At 44.5% G+C, this 19947-nt stretch overlaps 1 protein-coding gene across 1 annotated transcript in view; it reads right to left on the bottom strand.

Moving 5' to 3' along the window:
- The window catches only part of kdm6a (lysine (K)-specific demethylase 6A), a 68386-nt gene that overhangs the window by 15735 nt on the left and 32704 nt on the right, over positions 1-19947 (bottom strand). The window contains exons 8-17 of the mRNA XM_039817258.1: positions 19387-19421; positions 16552-16669; positions 8582-8756; positions 7591-7810; positions 6419-6559; positions 4264-4356; positions 4100-4177; positions 3113-3232; positions 2143-2529; positions 393-1255 (exon numbers count right to left, since the gene is read on the bottom strand). Of these exons, the coding sequence (XP_039673192.1) occupies positions 393-1255; positions 2143-2529; positions 3113-3232; positions 4100-4177; positions 4264-4356; positions 6419-6559; positions 7591-7810; positions 8582-8756; positions 16552-16669; positions 19387-19421 (2230 nt within the window). The remainder of the gene's footprint in view (positions 1-392; positions 1256-2142; positions 2530-3112; positions 3233-4099; positions 4178-4263; positions 4357-6418; positions 6560-7590; positions 7811-8581; positions 8757-16551; positions 16670-19386; positions 19422-19947) is intronic.

Genomic DNA, 19947 nt, shown 5'->3' on the forward strand with positions numbered 1-19947 from the left:
TATGATGATGATGGTCCTGCATGAGGACTGGCCTAAAACTACAGAGAGGGAGGCAAAAGTGACAAGAGCAAGTTTAGAGAATCTAACTAAAGTTACATGTCATTTAGCGGACGCTTTTATCCAAAGCGACTTACAATTATATGTCAGAGGCCACACGCCTCTGGAGCAACTAGGTGTCTTGCTCAGGGACACAAGACTCAGATAGGATAGATAGTCTAGCTAGCTGTCTGGATTTACCCTGCAGAGATCTGAGGAGCAGTTAACCATAGTCCTCACAAATCCACCGGAGGTTAGAACGCCAACACAGAGAAAGAGGAAGGGACATAAGGGACATCTGGCGGTACCTTAACAATCTCGGAAATGAACAGACTAGATGCGGGCCAACTTCCTACCTGCATGCTTTGAGCACCTCGCTGGAGCTGGGGTAGATGGAGACGGAGGACCAGGGCGCCAGACCAGCGGGGACGCCGTGTCTCTGAGCTCCTCCGGAAGGCTCCACCTTCAGTGGGCTCTGGGAGTCCTCGGGCCCCTTCCCATTGACTGTGGGCCCCTGGCTGTTGGTGGTGGACGGGCTGTTAAGGCAGGAGAGGCTGTTGGCGGTGTGAGGGTGCGCCGAGCGCGGCGAGGGAGTAGCAGCGGCTAAACGCGGCGAGGAGGCCACCGGTTGCTCCGGCGTTGGCTTGGCGGCATCGTGGAGACCCGGGTGGACGTTGTTGATTTTCTCCGAGGAAGGCCCTCCGTGGTTACTGGAGTTATTGTTGTCGTCGTTACTGGTGGTATTGGCTTTTCCCTTTAGCAAGGCTGAGAGCTGAGGATTGTCCGAACTGAGCACGCCGGGGGCGGGAGAGCCGTCCGTCACCCGCGGCTGGACGTGATTAGTCAGTCCCTGCGCGGGGGCGGTGCTGGGACTTCGGGGCGTCCCTGCGGAATGCCTGACGGCGGCCTCCGGACCTGATGGGAAAGTGGCGGCGCCGTTGCTGCCGGTGTTGCCCCCTGAAGGCGTGGCGTCTTTGGTGTGGACCCCTGAGGTAGTAGCGGCGTGGGGGGGCGAGGACAAGTGGTTGGGCGTGGTCTGGGGGGAGGTGGGGGACAGAGAGGAGGCTGAGGAGGAGACCGTGCAGGGCCCAGAGGAATGTCCGACCTGATTCAGAAGGCCAGAGGAAGAGAACGAGGTCTGAGGGGAGGAGGACGAGGAAGAGCAAGGGGGTTCTCCATTGGGACCTGCCGAATGGGAACCTGGACCTTTTTGAAGCCCCTGGACAGAGAGGAAGAGCAAAAATACACTATGAAAAAAATACCAACAATAATAAAAGCAACTATATTACATTTCAACATCAAAAAAAAAAAAAATCACAAAGCAGCAACTTTAATAATATTAGACATTTAGAAAAAAAGACACATGCACAAACAATGCTCACAAGAAATACATTAACCCCAAAAAAAAAAAAAAAAAAAGAAAACAAGAAGATACAAAGCACTAGGGCTGTCACCATTTCAGTTCTAAAACGAAAATCGATCGAAATGAGTTTGATTCTACTGAAATCAATGATCGGCGATTCCCACAGTATTTTTTTTCTCTCTTCACCCGCCTCTCTCTACACCCATCCAAAGAAAAAAAAAAACAGACCGGCTGGTAGCGTGCAGCTAAAGACACAGGGTAACGTCAGATAAGCAGTAACCTGCAGCCTGACCATTTCGGACACCATGGCCACTGCCGAAGAGGAAGGAGAAGAAAAAAAAACAGAACTAGAAAATCCTCGTGCTTCCCTGAAGTCACCGTGTGGCAACATTTTGCCTTCCCCGTGAGCGAGCTTTGGCAACAAACGACGAAGGTGGGGTATGTGGGCTCCGACAGGACTCCATGGTGCTTTCATGTGCACCTTGTTAAACTAAGTTCATTCAGTTGTACCTCGTAAACTCGGAGAAACTCAAATTGTTGCAACGTACCCTTCTGCTATCTAGCGGCTCTTATTGTGGCATTGCAGTCGCTGTATAAACAAAAAAATGTAATCGAACCGTGACCGTAAGATCCAACGTCAAATCGAATCGCAGATTTGGAGAATCGTGACACACCTACAAAACCCAGCTATAAGAGACAGACAGAGAAAACCCTGGAAGACATTCAAGGAGCCAGTGGGATACCTGAGTGGTAGTGTTGCGTTGTTGGCTCCTCCATGTCTCGTCTGCGTGACTGGGACTACTAGTAGTGCTGCTGGTGCTTGGGTGACTGGCGGCTGTGCAGTTGTGAGGTAGAGAGTTCTGCTGCGGGTAAGGCACGTTTCCGTTGCTCGCGCCGCCACCTCCCAGTCCCAGCGTGTGGTTTTTGTCCAGGTGTCCCAGCGGCCCGGCTGAAGGACTTGAAGAACAGGATCCGTTGGCTGTGGGCTGGGGGACACACGGGGGCCGGATGGCTGTGTGATTGAGGGGGGAGGCGCGGGAGAGGCCTGCGTGGTGGTGAGAGGACTCAGCCAAAGGACCGTTGGGAAGGCTGCGCCGCGGCTGGCCACTCGCTGCGGCCTGCTGCCTCATCTGACACACACAAACCCAACAGTAAAGCTGACGTTGTGCAGTAGCAGGAGCTTTACAGAGCACATACAACATTCCTTACACGTGTAGTCCTACATAGACTCAATAGTGACCGCCCACTTTTTGAACGACTCTGGTTCCAGAAGTGATTTACCCTGTTCACCATCTCCATTGACGTTTCAGAAAATGCTTATATAAAAGAGTTTTAAGCCTGGAACAAAGCCAACCAGCTACAAGATGAATTGTGACCATAAAACATTGGATTGGGCGCAAAAAAATGCAAAGGTACAATAAATGTGTACATAAACGATCATAGACTCCAATGCTAGTAGCTCAAAAGCCATCCGTGGATGCGGTAAACATTTCCATGGTAACAGCGTGGTCCACCAATCAGAGACGTCGTTTTGTTGTGTGGCTTCTACAGGAGCATAAACCTTCTTTTCACAATCGCACAGCTCGTGGTCAGTCTACCTCGGATGGTTTAGACATTATGGCCGATAATCTAAATCCTTATGGAGAGGGTGTATGGGATTTCACTTTCGGAACCACACTGTTGAGCTCTATAGTCAAAGTTGCATGTGTGTACCTGCTGCTGCTGCTGCTGCTGATGTTGCTGCATGAGGGAGAACTGGTTCTCCAGCTGCTCCAGCATCTGCACCTGGGGGGGCTTGAGGTTTGCTCGGTTGGTCCGCAAGAGATCCAGATGCTGCACATTGAACAAAAGGGTTGTATTCATTTATTTAGGGGTTAAGATGGCGACAATGAACCGCAACATCCCTGGTTCAAGACCTTTGTTGCATCTCTCTCTCCCTCATTCCTTGCACTACTCACTGAGGACATAAAATGCCCCCCCCCCCAAAAAAAAAACACAATTTAGAAAGATAATATGCTCCCTAAGGAATGCCCCGCTTCAAGTATCTTTACCATCAAACTGGGCTCATGATATCAGAGAGAAGACCTTGAAGTGATGCAACATCTCCAGTATCAGCCAATTACATTTTCTCTGCAGACTCTTTTTCTCGCATAAAAAAAAAAAGGTGGAAATATACACTACCGGTCAAAAGTTTGGGGTCACAACCGCTGCCCTGGTTAAAAAAACACAATGGTATTCTGTCTATAATGGAGTGGAATGGAAATGTCTAAGTAACCCCAAACTTTGTGACCGGTAGTGTATTTGGATGCACTTTTGAGCAGGTTCACATTGGCTTTCTACGCTATTAATAATTAATAATGTATAAATCCATCGTCAGCTTTGACAGTATCACAACTGCTTCAGGATTGCATTGAGCAACAATGCAAAAAAAACAAAACATGATGGGCTCTTCAGAAGAGGTAATTATCTTCACTTGAGTGTCTGTGCATGAAAGTCTCCGGACGCCACAATCTTCTGAACATAGTCACACTGAGAAATCCAGAGAGAGTTGTGTGGAGCTGATACTCTTAATTAGCTTTGTAGCAACTCATTTGGCAATGGCTTGAATATAACGGACGTTCATTAATATCAAAAAGTTACACGCTAAAGCTTTAACCAGTAATGTTGTTACACACAAAAAAAAATAAGACATTTTGCTACCTGAAGCTTCTGGGATGTTAGGTACCAGCTGGGGATCTGCTGTTGATTGGAGCTGTTTGCCAACGAGTCTGCAACACCCTGTAAGTGCGACAAAACAATGTGGACCATGGCTCGAGCTCTCACTTGTCCCGCAGAGGAGCAAATGTTAACGTTCTAAGCTGTACCTTAGCTGGGCTGGCAGTGCGTTTCCTCTTGGCAGGACTGGCCTGTGGGTCTGTGTGATTGCTGGCCGACTGGCCTCCCTCCCCCTTACAGGCCTAGAAAGCCCGGCACAGAGACACAACTTGTGAGGACACGCTGGACTCGCAATAAAAGCAAAGCTTCTTCCAAGTTCTCGTGTTCAAATGAACTACAGTTCCCAATGAGCCCTGATGTAGCGTTTCAAAAAGGAGATTAAACAGCCATAAATCCAAACTTTTTTGCACAATGGTACCGGAGGATCAGCTTAATACAACAATTACATGCACAACAATTTGCGCATTTAAATACTGCATGCATGACAATACTCTGATTAAGAAATAGGGTTTTTGTTATATCGCCTTAATACAATTGAAAGAGATTGATTAAGGCCATAATCAGAGTACTCATGCTGTGATTAACGTGTGAGATAATGCAATATTAGTTGCATTAGTGGAGGGTTGTTTGGACATGCAGACCACATGTTGTGGTCTCTCACGCGTTCGCTTGCACATTCTCAAAACTCGGAGATGGGTTGCAACATCAAAAATGTTTACAGATGAGATCACATTTACTCAATCACAGCCAATTAAATGAGCTAAAACGTGAATTTATTAAAAAGCTACTCCTACTCCTGTTTCTCTGCGTTTGGTGATTAAGTGCTAATGATGGACATGATGTTATTCGTAGCCAAAAGAGGATGAAGCCAATGGTAAAGATTGTAATATATGCATGAACGGATCAGACGAGAAAAATAAGGATGTGTTGGTGGTGGGGGTCAGCCTTCAGATCTAATGTGCACGGCTTTTAAAGTTTTGACTCAATTCCAAAGGACTTAAAACTATTTATGCCAGTTTCAATCAATTTTAAAAAGGAAGAATTGAGATACGAGTGTCAAATACATGACACAAAATACATGCGTTCACACTACGAAATAAGCATTAAGCATGCATGTTGAGCTCTGCAGTTTGCCAAGTGCATTTGTGATGACTGCACAAGATTTGTTCATCTTGGCATTAAGGATAAGAGCTGTGGGACATAACGAGCTCCTTGTAGCGTCGCTTAATAATTTCATGTGTCACAGAGAGGCACAAGGAAGGTCAACTACACTCTGGTAATTAGATTATTGTAATATGGGCCTCGCTCCAATTCCTTCAGACTGAATCCCCTTTTATCTCTCGGCCCAGAAGTCCACATTGGCCACGGATTGCAAACCAGGATTTTGGAATGTAGGGATGCTTATTTAGAGGTTTTGTTCTGACCGATAGCCGACCCTCGTTAACTGATCATTATCCGTTAACCGACAAGCATGCAACCGAGTCCCGGTCCACCCTTCGGCGAGGCTCGGATAAGCTTTCCATGCTCCCGTAGACCGCTGCGGACTCGTACCGCTCGCGCAGCCACAATGTTCCGCGCGGTGTCGTGGACACATGCTGGCTGCACGGACTTTCCTGGAACCGCTTGCGCGACCGACACGAGTCCACAGCGGCCCGTCTGGGGCGTACGTCTGAGCCTTTCTCCAACGCATCCACCTGCGAGGTTGTCTGCCTGGCACGCTCTGTGTGTAGGACGGCCGATTTAACCCGCCGGTCCTCATCGTGTAGCTCTCCGCTGTGAGCGCCGTCAAGCAGAGAGCCACGAGCAGAAAAAAAGAGGGCAGCTTAAGACGCGAGCACGGTCCAAAATGAACTTTTTTTTTTGGTCCACCAGCCAAATGGCTATAGTGAATGTTCAAATTTGTACCAGCCACTCAATAGATTACCGTTGTTGTTTTTTTGGCTGGTGAGTGAAGCAAATCTACCAGCCACTTGAATATTTTAGCAGCATTTGGGTAGTAGATGGTGCTCATTTTGGACCCTGAACGCAATTGTGCAAAGTTAGCACAAGCAAGTTAACTAGGAGTAAAGAAATACATTGTCTAGCCTTTTTTTTCTTTTATCATGCTAAAAACTTAAAAAAAAAAAATTATTGTCGGTTTACGGGTAATCGGTTCATCATTGACATCCCAATTTGAAACGTCAATATTGTCCATCACACGTCTGAAAGTATCAGAGCAAGGCTTTCAGCTTCAATAGTCCTCATAACTTTATTGTTCAAGTAATTTCCAAGAGGCTGTGGTCTCTTGGATAAAGTGGATCTCACCTGCTGTGCCTGTGCAGTGTTCAAGGCCCCCTGCCTGGACGTGAGCTCAGCAGGAATGGGGAGGCTCCACGCCTCCTCAATACTAGGAAGCATTTTACTCTTATTCTGCAGACTATCTGGCTGTAGGTTACACAACTGAGCCTAGGAGAAATTGTGTAAGACACAAACTTTAGTGCTGGACTTGGGTGTAACAAGAAAAGGCACTACAAAGACTACTGCTTACTTATAGGCGGTGTTTGAGGTAAGCGTATACAGAAAAAAAGAGCCGAAATGTTCAATGCCATGGAGGTATGCTTTACAATTACAAGTGAGAAAAAAATGTGTTTAACACACGAATATGAATCATTATTCATATCTCAGTGGTCGGAAATCAAAATGACAAAAGCACAATCTGAAATATTTTTTAAAAAAAGCTGATTGCTTTGGCAATAGAGAGGCAAAGTCCCCCCCCCTTCCAGTGGACCCCATGGGACCTTATTTGGGGAAAAATATGTATGAAAGTGAACAGGAAGAGACAAATAGTTTTTTGATCCTGTTTGAATTGAGCCATGGATTACACATATGATAATTGTCAATTCAGAAGACAATTTTGCGAGTGAAGAAAGCCTCGTTTGTCGTAGGCGCCACTTAGTTTTGTGTATAACCGCTCAGTCAACTACATGCCTCGTCTCACACAAGTCACGTCACCCTGCGTGCTGCTCAGCTTGCTCGCTAGCTGGCTACCAGCTTAGCTGTGTTCCACTGACGCGTTTTATCCAGAGTCTTTTTATCAGCTGGGAAAGAGAAAAGAGCGATCAAGACGTCCGCTGCTCGCACGAGTAACGTTACATCCAGGTACAAAATACGCAGACATCGTAGCTTCAGAGAGACGTCGCCCAAGTTTTCTGACAACCTGTGGACTTTCTTGACTTGATATTTTAAATTGACAAACATGTGTGTAATTCATGGCTCAATTTAAAAACGGGATAAAAAATAAATAAATTGTCCCATGGCGGTCCACCTTGGATAGGGGAGGGACATTGCCTCTCTATGCATGGCAATAAACACAGCACTTCAATACACACACACACACACACACACACACACACACCAAAAATACTGCACAACATTTAACAAAAAGATAAGGGGGGCTGGCTGATGGGTATTCCCAATGTGAATGCCAGAACGCCTACCTGCAGCAGCTTAATGCGTTGCGTGAGTGCAGCAGTATTGAGGCAGGCCTTGCTGCGCGTTGCGTTGATGTAGCACTTGATAGCGTCGTGCGGCTGGCCGCAGGATTCGTAGAGGGTGCCCAGGTCCATCCAGGCGGCTGCGTGGCTGTGGTCCAGTTGAACAGCGCAGATGTAGGCCTGCAGTGCATCCATAGGCTGGTTCTGCTGCTGGTAGAGCACCCTGGAGGCAGAGGCAGGAGGAGGAGGAGGAGGAGGAGGAGTGAGTCTCTTGTAGGGATGCAAAGATGCACTCAACTCACGATTCGATACACGATACGATTTTCTCAATATATAAAAAAAATAAAAGAAAGTGACTGAAAAATATTCCTTTATCTAAACTGTGCAAAACAACAGATGTGAACTGAAATTGTATTTTATATTAAATAAAAAAGAAATAATTTTTTATAAAAACAAATCATCAAAAAAACTAAATTAATAGAAAAGAAAGGATGTAGTGGCGTCTGAAGTCAAACAAGTGACATTTAAAGTAGATTATGCCCTAGGCTGTTTAAGAATTGCATTAAGATTCTTTTTTTTTTTTTTTTTTATCTCAACCAGTTGTCATCTTCACACCTTTATATTGATTTTTAACAGATGCAAGATGCATCGTGACAGCCCTCGTCTCTCGCCATCTTCCAGGATTTGTCTTTGTGAGCCATCCCAACTCTCGGAGGACACCACCCCACCCTTCACACATCTATCTATAGATCCTTTCTCAATCTTCTACTGCTCGGTTATCCACCCGCTGCCTACGTGCTCGGTCGCTCGGCAGCTGCTGAATCTCCCCGAGGCGTTTTTAGAGGACGCCCTGAGCTCAAAGCGGCGACGGTTATAAACCAGCTATTTCTCCGTCTCCCCGAAACTTACAGTTGATAACAGGAGCCAAGATGCTTGTAACCTATTTGGTGCATCTCAGCATACTAATACTGTTCAGGACAAGTTCTGTTCTTACCCTATGGAGCACCAGGTGTCAGCACTGGCCTCCGACTTATCAATGGACTGACGGTAAGAGATGAAGGCATCCTGCACCTTCCCAATACTGGAGTAGCACCTGGAGGGCAGTAGATGGACAAAGGAAAAGAAAAAGAAAAGGCATGAGAAATGAGACAAAAAGGTTAGTAAAACATCTGTAAAGCAAATAAACTATAAACTACATATCGTCATCTGTCAGGCTATCATCTGTAACCCCTTTTACACCAAATAACGGGCAGTACCCAATGTCAAGCTACTTACATAAGACACTCGCGCCACATTATTGCCCAACTGTCGTCCACAACCCACCGGGCTGTTACAGCTACATTATTAAAGCTTTGTAAGCTGATTTTGTACGCCCACAAATATGATGCAGAAATTTGCTGCCCCACATTGCCACCAAAATAATAGTGAGAAGGTTTGGAAGGCTCTGACAAATTAGGAAGATTACAATTGTTGCAGGCCCGCTACATGATCGCATGCATCTCAAACGGCGCTCGCAAGACAGCAACGTCATATTGAAGTGTATAATAAATAAAAATATGCAATTCAAATATGCACACGGTGGCATGGGCTAGGGCGGCTCGACTATGGGGGGGGGAATCAAAATCACAATTAATTTAAATCACATTACTCGTTGACTTCTGGAAGGATGTTGCATTTACAGAACTTAAAAAAAAACAGTGAAACATTTCAACAAATCAACAGTGAAAACACCTTGAACTGTGAAACGTCCCTACATAGATTTTGAGGTTTTGAATTCCCCTTGCATAATAAGATAAAATAAAGAGTTCACCTGCAAAACTTAGTGTGCAAAATAATAGTTTTCTCGATTACTCGTATTTTTCTGATCGTTAGGAGCTGAAATTAGGGCTGGGCGATAAATCGATTTTATCGATGTGTAGTTAACGTGGATTTGTTTAAATGAAAAATCGATTTTATCCTCAACATCCGCCGACGCTCCCCTCTGGGCTCCCGTAGCTCCGAACGGGCTCATCCCTCCCCCCGCGCGTTTGCCATAGAGATACACAAACAACATGGCAGCGGCAGGGACTAACATTAATTATTTTCTTAACCAGTCGTTTAATTACTTACTTATCTGTAATCTCCGCCGAAATGATCGGCCGCTCGCGGTGCACTGTCCCCGGCTGAGAGTCACCTATTCTCGGTAACTGAACCACCAGCTACAGCTGACCTGAAGGAGCACCATGCGGGGCACCAGAGGCGGTGTTGAGGAACTCTTTTGCGGCTCAACACATCTACTAAACGCCGCTGATACAACCGAGCTGTGACGGAGGTCTGTAGCGGCTTAAACAACTTGCAATCGCCGCTGTGTAGCACGGAGCTCCGCTTCGACGTTTGTTTTTATCGCTACGAAGGAGCTTGCTACAGGTATGCTACATTCAAGAGACCACGGGATGTTAACGTACGTTACTCAGCAACAGGTGAAAATAGGGGCAAGGTTGCGCAATAACGTTAAAATTATTTGAACTTTTAGCGAGGAACGAGAAGTGAATTACATCTATGTGTGAAAACAGCTATCTCACGCATCAGTTTTGTTGTTGTTGAATATATATATACCCCCCCCCCTAAAAAAAATAATAATAATCCTAATGGTATACATGCCCTGTGTGTGTGTGTGTGTGTGTGTGTGTGTGTGTGTGTGTGTGTGTGTGTGTGTGTGTGTGTGTGTGTGTGTGTGTGTGTGTGTGTGTGTGTATATGAGTCAAAACAAAATAAAACTTGTTTTGAACATTTTCTTTGTCATCTGCAGATTGATTTTAAGTAGAGGGAGAGAAAAAAATCGATTTAAATCTTAAATCGGATTTTTTTTTTTAGGCCATATCGCCCAGTCCTAGCTGAAATCAAAATTTGATTAATTGCACAGCCAGCCCTAGAATGTTTTTTTTTTTTAATAATGTATTTCCGCTTCAGCTGGTGGGCGTCTATGCAGATTAGAGGGTAATTCTTGTACATCAACACATGTTGAAGGTCTTGTGCAGACTGCTTCTTGTAAAAAAGGGAATAACAGAACGACACTGACATGGTTCCTCTGTGTTCACCATTTCTAACAAAAATAAACTCACCAAAATGACCAGCTCCCCTACACCCAACATCTCAGACCTGAACGATGGAGCCATCACCCGCCTTCGCCCTCACCATTGTCAGAGACTACGTTTACATGCACATAATATTCCGGATTTTGCCCTTATTCCGAAAAAGACGATATTCCGACTCAGCTGTTTACATGGCTAATGAAAGTGAATATTCCACTAATATTCCAGATTACATGCAGCCGTGCAACATACACATTTTAAAAAGGTCCCATGGCATGAAAATGTCACTTTATGAGTTTTTTTTACATTAATATGAGTTCCCCCAGCCTGCCTATGGTCCCCCAGTGGCTAGAAATGGTGATAGGTGTAAACCGAGCCCTGGGTATCCTGCTCTGCCTTTGAGAAAATGAAAGCTCAGATGGGCCAATCAGGAATCTTCTCCTTATGAGGTCATAAGGAGCAAGGTTACCTCCCCTTTCTCTGCTTTGCCCGCCCAGAGAATTTGGCCCACCCATGAGAGAGAGAGAGACATCATGGCTTTCAAACGAGAAAAGTGGCAGTTGGTCAAGGCCACACCTCCACCCTCCACCTTGCTTCTCTGTCTATATACCCGTCTTCATGTTATGTGTTAATGTATCTGTCCGTGTATATTGCCATGTGCATGAAGCAGACTGTGAATGGGACAATAAAGAGCTATCTGGACAGCGTTTCAACAGCCAGGATGTAGCCAAGCCTTCGTAACACATCAAGTGACAGCACGGACCTCGAGGGGGGGTTGTAGGTTTGTCCGCCTGTGTGCGTTCAGCCTGCTTATCTGTCCCCAGGAGAAACCCAATTCCATAGCACAGAAACAAGAGAATTTGGTGAGAGGCACGGTGTGCCTCCATTGGGCCACTAATCGCGACCAACAAAAAGCTCATGCAGCCGAGACTGTTATCATGGCGCGCTGGCAGATGGCTTCTGGGCAGAACAAACAATCTTGACTCAGGAACAGCCCATTTTTTTTTTTTTTTTCTTTCCTTTTTTTTCTCCCTTTGGGGAAAGAAAAGAAAAAAATAAGGGTGATGGACTTCATCATTCAGACCTTTAGCGCTTAAGTAACCAGGGTACTGAGTAGAAGCTAATATGTGCAACAGCAGAATTAGAGCAGTGTGGAGTTTGCCTCGTGAGACCGTCCTGATCTGGCGAGCTCCAGTTTTCCACTTGCAGATCAGTCTGGCATCTTGAGATAGAGAAAATTTGGAGCCGTTCGCAAAACGACCGGGCCAATCAGCGTTGGTTTTGAGGCGGGTTTAGGTGGGGATAGACAGATGGTTTATCCAATCAGCTAACCAGTATTTTCAGCCAGCGGTAGCCCTAATTCTGTTAGCTGCTCGCTAATGCTTTTTTCTCTTGGATCCTTCTTTTGGAATATGGACCGGGAACCTGAAAGGGTGCCTTTTATTCGTAAATTCTTGTTACACAAACGGCAAATATCCTTTACCGACATGTTGCTTGCTTGCTGAGCTAACGAGCTATGCTTTGCCTGCAGCAGCAGGGGCTTGTGGTTGTATTATCATACGCATCGTTGATCTGATTGGTTGATTTGGCCTGTCTATCACCAACTATAGGTGGTGATAGACAGATAGTTTATCCAATCCGCTAACCAGTATTTTCGCCCCTTCCCAAAAGTTCTCCAAGGGAAAGTTCCCAGATGGATATGCCGAGCAATTGCGAAGCGATCCATCTGGCGGAGTCAGGTTAGCGTGAAGTTGAATTATTTGAAAAACAGGTTGAGTCAGGTACCTGAAGCCAAAGACACAACGTGCAATGAAAAAAGGGTAAGACCACCGTCTGATGTGCTAATGGAACGGACTTGGGCTACATCTATACTACTACGTATTGGCTTGAAAAAACAAATATCTTTTGCCACGTTTACACCTCGCATCCGCACTACTCCAGTGTTTCTGAGCCGGAAACATTTGGAAAGATCTGCTGCCCCCTTTCGGTTTGAAAACTCCAGAGTTGCTTTGTAGTCCGTCAGTCAGTCTTATCGGTTAGGTAGCTTACAGATAGAGCTGGGCAATATATCGATATTATATCGATATCGTGATATGAGACTAGATACCGTCGTAGATTTTGGATATCGTAATATGGCATAAGAGTAGTCTTTTCCTGGTTTTAAAGGCTGCATTACAGTAAAGTGATGTCATTTTCTGAACTTACCAGACTGTTGTAACTGTTCTATTATTTGCCTTTACCCTCTTAGTCATTATATCCACATTACTGATGATTATTTATCAAAAATCTCATTGTGTAAATATTTTGTGAAAGCACCTAAAGTCAACCCTACAATATCGTTGCGGTATCGTTATCGAGGCATTTGGTCAAAAATATCGTGATATGAGATTTTCTCCATATCGCCCAGCCCTACTTACAGACCTTTCAGTAACCGTTCCACCTCGTCCTCGCTGCAAGCTGATACATCCCTGCTCTTACTTTTCACCACGGTTGTTCTTTCTCCAAAGTAGTTTCAACTTCTACATCCATGATTAACAGGGTAACATCAGACAATCTGCTTCCTGTTTACACCGGCACGCTACGTGCCCAGTGTGTGTGAATCATGTGATGTGTGTGTAGTCAGATGTGTTCATATGGACGGAGACTAGTTCTGCTGCTGGAGCTAAAACTTCTGTGTGGACGGAGATTGATTTTTCTCTCTCAAAACGCGCGCTTAAAAATGAAAAATTTGTAGTGTGGATGTAACCTCATAAAACAAAAAACAAAACAAATGGTGTGTCTTTCATCAGCTCTCTAACCAAAGAGGAAGGGAGGAAAGAGGCAGTCAAAGAGGGGGAGGGGGTGTTCAAACACAGACACACACTTCAAAGGCTCTCATATGAACCAACCTTTACAAACAACTCCTCCCTGACACACACACACACACACACACACACACACACACACACACACACACACACACACACACACACACACACACACACACACACACACACACACACACACACACACACACACACACACACACACACACACACACACACACACACACACACACACACACACACACACACACACACACACACACACTAAGGAAGACCGACTAAAGCAATCACGCACTCCCCTTTACACCTGTGGCAGGCTCCACAGGTCACCATGACAACGTCAGCAGGCTAGGCTAGACTGGGAATGGTTTTTACAACTGGGTGAGTGGGAGGGAGGGGAAGGGAGGGAGGGTCTACAGTGGTGGGGCGGAAAATGGAAATCTCTGCGTTTTGCACAGAGAAATGTGTGAAAAAGAGGAAATCTAAGATCCCGGCTGCCAGCACACGTTCCCAGCTGTGATCTTGAAGGGGATCTTAAAGCTTTGATTAATGCATTTTCACAAAAGCAAACCCATCTTTCCCTTCCCCGCCCTCAAAGCATATTATTTTATACCAGTACAAAAGCGGAGCGCAATTTGAGAACAACCAGTGCAGGAAATCCTTCTGATAAACCACCAAATGCAGGTTCAGTTCAGTAACCCTTGAGCTACAAATGATCAGTTTTTTTCCCCCTCACCATATTCAAAACAGGTACCATAAGGAAAAACAGGTTCTCTTTAAATAAAAAGACAATCGATTGTCATCACCATCTCATGACAATAAACACAAAACTGTAGATTTACATCATTCCACTTTTTGTATTTTATGTGACTACATAGAGCTCCAATCAAGAACACTTTACTGTTGGTCTAAATGTGTAAATGTTCTCTGGCACTTCTTCTGCAATATGCATCATATCATCATACTTCCATGTATGCTGGGGAGGAAAATCAAGGCAGCTGGAAGTATTCTGTATAAAATAGTCCTAAAAAAGATCAAGTCTTTTTATTACAGAGACAAAAGAGTCCCCTACAGTAAGTGGAGAGAGAAGAATTGCTGCACGGCTACGACTGCCATTACTGCCGTCCATAGTCTTAAACATTTGGGTTTAAGGCATGTCCCTTAAACCCAAATGTACATATCCAACTCCACATGGGCAGCCCGGACATAAACGTTTAGTGTGATTGTTACAGCAGCATGAGGTCTGGGTCTCTATCGGACTTTGCTTTCAATTCATTTCATGTTTTACCCTTGTTTTGTCTTCCCGTCAACCTTGGAAAAAACAGTTTTTGACTCCTTTTTTTCAGTTTGTTTTTGCTTTTTCCAACATTTGAAATTGTTAACTTTTTCTTCTACACATTTTTTTCAGCGCTTATTTCTACGTGCCATATTTTCGGATATAAAACAAAAATTGAAAACGGGTCAATTTGACCCGAAGTCAACACAAGGGCTAAAGACAAATCTATGCCATTATAGATATCATAACCATGAACTTGTTTTCCTTCCAGGTCAAAATTGAGTTTTTGTTACCTTTTTCTTCTTCTTTTTTTTAATGTTTTTGTCGCTTTTTTCGGTGCTTTTGACACTTTTTAAAAAACGTTTGTCATTTATTTTAACACTTTTTCTTTTTTATGTCAAAGTTTAGTCAGGACACTGTTTTGATACCATTTAAACATTTTTTTATTTCAAATGGCATTAAAACTGAATAAAACACAAAATGCAATGAAAGTAATCATTCATTTTACCTGCGAAGAACGCTGTATAGCTTCCATACAACGTTCACCGATGCATCCACGTTATTTTTGGGCAATTTGGTTGAAATTAACCCATATTTCTGATATAAAAAACATTGGCAAATGGGTCAAATTTGACCCGAGGACAACACAAGGGTTAATTTGTCTTTCGTGCCTACTGATCCAGAACCAGATTCCTAGTCAACACATTACACACTAGAGCATTTGGCATGCAAAGATCAATACATCATTTCACCTTTGCAATATAGTTTTTTTCCATAACTCAACACTGCAGTAAAACTTAACCCTTGTGTTGTCTTCCCGACGACCGTGCAACTTTGTGTTTTTCTGGGTCGAAATTTAAACATTTTGTTGTTATTTTTCTACACTTGACGTTTTTGTCGATTTTATTCAAATTTTTTGTTTTTTTGGTTTCAAGTTTTTAGTCGCTTTATCTGATGTTTAAAAAAAAGTAACAAAAAACAAGTTTTTGTCAACTTTGGCGATGTTTTAGATACGATTTTTTTGGTCACTTTTTTCAGCGTTTTTTAAAATAAATTGTTTTTGTCGGGGGGTGTTTCCTGCGTTTTTTGTAGCTTTTTCCAACATTTGTCACTTTTTTCTTTTGTCATAGTTCTGATATAGAACGTTTTTTGTAAACCAGGACAAGAGGAGGGTTAATCACCTTGAAGTGTGTAAAGAAAGTTCTCTCCTGTTATTCCGGTGTGACTGCAGAGTGAAATTGACGTTTCTGTAGCATGACATTTATTAGCAAAATACGTTTTCGAAATCTAATCTTTCTAATCCTCACAAACACAGCATTGTGTGTGCACGTGCCGTGCGCGTAGCGTGGGGGGAAGGGAAGAAGAGAAAACAATGCTCCGTTGCAGCCCACACACACACACACACACACACACACACACACACACACACACACACACACACACACACACACACACACACACACACACACACACACACACACACACACACACACACACACACACACACACACACACACACACACACACACACACACACACACACACACACACACACACACAGCACTTTGAAAAACCGGTAGAAAGTAGCAGAAAACTAATGTGTGTGATCTGGAAATAAATCTCATTCAACGTGAAGGCCAAAACGCACACAGCATGAAGCTATCCCACCCCAAACAGCACTGCAGCAGTACGCATGATCACTTCATTGCCGTACAAAGTGGTTCCCGTTACAGAATGCCAAAACGTCACAGCAAATTTCTAGAGCCCCACGTGTGGAGATGAGAACGTTAGCCAATATGAGCAAAGGGACACTCACCAAGTTGTTGCAGTGTGGCCGCCTTCACCTGTGCAGGGAGATTCTCCGTCTGCAACAGACTTTCATACGCTTCTTTCGCCGCTCTGTGCTTCTTCTGCAGGCACAGGGGAGAGAGGGGGAGGAAAGGGAGAAGAGAAAGAATGAGACAGAGAGGTTGTTGAAGCCAGACAGGAGGGGTCAGTGTGTTTTTATGGTTCTATCTGGACAGACACAAAGAGTCTTAAGACCTCCTCACACTCGTAATGACCAGCCAGAGACACACACACACACACACACACACACACGGGGGAGGGTCAGCGTGGAAGAGGACAGGCCAGACTCAACACGTCTGGTAGGTTTAAGTGTGTGTGTGTGTGTGTGTGTGTGTGTGTGTGTGTGTGTGTGTGTGTTCTTGTGCGCGCAGGTGTATGCGTGTGTCCACTGCAGTGCACGCTTTGCGTTTTGGGGAAACCTGAGCCGGCTGGTCGGAAGGTGAGCGCACTGTTTGTTTTAACGTGAAGACCTTTTCGACCCCGGGTCTGAACCCATACGTTGAGGTGCGTGTCTGTTCTCTTATCAGCTCACACACACACACACACACACACACACACCGTCTTCCCGCCCCCATCTCCACAGACCCTGAAGCTCCAAATGTCCCTGAGCGTGTGTGAGGGTGTATACACACACACACACACACACACACACACACACACACACACACACACACACACACACACACAGACAGTCTGGTCCTGGACTCTTCCTGTCTGCACACACTTAAGACACCTCGGGGTAAACACTGACGCATGAGGCACATAAACGAGAAAGGCTCTTAGCGGTTACTTCCTGCTTGGACTAATGATCGTCATCGAGCCAGGCCTGGGCCAGACGACAAACACTAGTCACGTTTCCATCTAACTGTCAAGCGAACTATTAAAAATGTCGCAAAAACGAAAATGCTAACTGGAAGCGTTTCCATCAACTGGTTTAGAGCGGAAAAAAACGAGACTACGCAAAGCGTAGTTTCGTCACAAGTTGACGTCACGCGTGGTTGTAGATTGTAAACTGGCTTTCTGCTGCTGGTCCTCAGCTGTGGAACCGACTGCCCCCTGACATCAGAAATGCCCCTTCAATTGTGACATTCAAAGCCAGGCTCAAAACTCATCTTTTTACATTGGCCTTCCCGGCATCTTAATTGTCTTATTCTGCTATGTTTGTAATTTGTCTTTCGATGTACTTTTTAAGCCCGATTTGTACGCGTTTTATTGCATTTTTCTTATTTTATTTAATCACCCTGTGGCTAATGCGCTATGTACAGCACTTTGGTCAGCGCGAGCTGTTTTTAAATGTGCTATAGAAATAAACTTTACTTACTTACTTACTAAATCACAGAGTTTAGAAGCTAAGTTCTTTGACGAAATGGAGAGAGGTGGCGTTGTACAAGTCGGCCACCTGTGCAGAATCCAGGGTTGTGGCGGAGACATTTGGTGTCGGCGAGACAACCGTTGACCGCGGTGTATACGCGGCGTGCAGGGCCGTACGATTCAAGCTGTTGAACCAATTCGTCAGTTTACCCGACGTGTCTGAGGCCCAGGCTACAGCGCACCGCAACTCCACCACGCACCCTGTGCCACAAGCGTATGGCGCCCTGGATGGGACAAGTATCCCGATCCTTCCCCCGTCCGATGGATACCGGGACTATAGTCATGTGACTCACATGTTCGCTACGTCACAACTTATTCGGCAAAGCCGTTTCCAGCTCCCATATGGCGCATTAACTCTTTGGTTACACTTTACTTGAAGGTATCTACATGAGAGTGACATGACACTGTCATGAACGTGTCATAAACATTATAAACAAGTCATAAACGTTTATGACAAAACGCTTCATTTAGTGTCATTCGGTTTTTGTCATGACAAGTTAGGGTCAGGTAAGGGTTCATGTGTCATGTCTCCCTTAAGTAGATACCTTCAAGTAAAGGGTTACCAACTCTTTTTCGGAAAAAGGAAAAAACCACTTAAGTGAGCGTAAAAACTTTGAGAATTTCTATCAATCAATTTCTAATGTGATACTTCATAATGCGCATAAAAATGTGTTGATGGAAACATGACATATTTTGGTTTTTGCCCTTATTCCGAAAAAGACAATATTCCCACTAAGCTGGTGACATGGCTAGTTGAAGTGAATATTCCACTAATATTCCCGTTTACATGTAGCCGTGCAAAATAGGATATTTTTCTAAGTTTTCCACCAGTGGCGGACTTGTTTGACCGCGTGGACACGGAGTCCCGCTATCATTCCTTCAACCAGCTTCTTGAAAAGTTCGAAAAACGTGATGTTTGCTCATCTCCAAAAACCTGTTGATGTCCCAAGTCTTTCATAATGGTTAAAAGTAGCTGCGTTTCTCCTTTTCTTTCTGGCCATGCATGCATGGTCGGCTGGTTGGTTTGTGTAAAGCAACCATAGCAACGCACAGAGCGACCGTAAGCCGCAAACAGGCAAGAGGCTGTAAACAGCCACAAACTATATTCAGTGGAATATTAGTGTGCGTGTAAACATACTCCGTGATATGACTGGATATCTGTGTGACTCCTGTGATCAACTCAAGGCACTCATCATGAGTAAAGATTGACTGAAATAAAGACTTTTTTTTTTTATGTAAGCCTGGTCAGACTCAGAGAGCAGATAAGGAATCGAGACCTTCAAGAGAAAATGGGAACAATGCTCGTTTTAACCCCCAGAGCCGTCTCTACACCAGCTTCTACAGTAACGTGGGTTACAACATCAAACTGCCCTACATTTTAAAACAGAAATGGGAATTGATTGCTTACCTGGATCTCATACAAATGAGCAATGTGGAACTGAACTGTGGGAAAAAGCAGAGAGAATAGGAATAAGGATTTCACTTAGGTTTATTTTCTTGATTAATCAATTGAAAAAGATGACCTCCTCAAATGTCTTGTTTTGTCCACAACTCAAAAGATATCCAGTTGTAAAACTACAACATATTCACATTTAACAAGTTGGAATCAGAGATTTTTCATTTAAAAAAAAAAAAAAAAAAAAAAGACTCACACCACACCAATTAACTGAATAGTTGGCGTCAAATGTAATAGTTGATTAAAGCATTGCAGCTCTAGTTTAATTTGTCATATAATCTGGGATGTTACACAGTTGCGTAGAGCGGTAGTGGTAGTGTGCACATCCCCACCGGTGAGGTGCAGGGTAAAAGGGGGCTGGATACAGCTTAAAAGACTCTGCTAATTCTCCCATACGTTTGAGTTGCAACGTTTCAACCCTGCCCGGGTCTTCCTCAGCCACAATCTTTGCTAAATTTTGCAGTCGCCCCCTGGACCTCAGTGGGCCCAGATTGCGAGCACAGATGGGAGGAG

Source organism: Perca fluviatilis, chromosome 12 (genome assembly GCF_010015445.1).
Source record: "Perca fluviatilis chromosome 12, GENO_Pfluv_1.0, whole genome shotgun sequence".
NCBI lineage: Eukaryota > Metazoa > Chordata > Actinopteri > Perciformes > Percidae > Perca > Perca fluviatilis.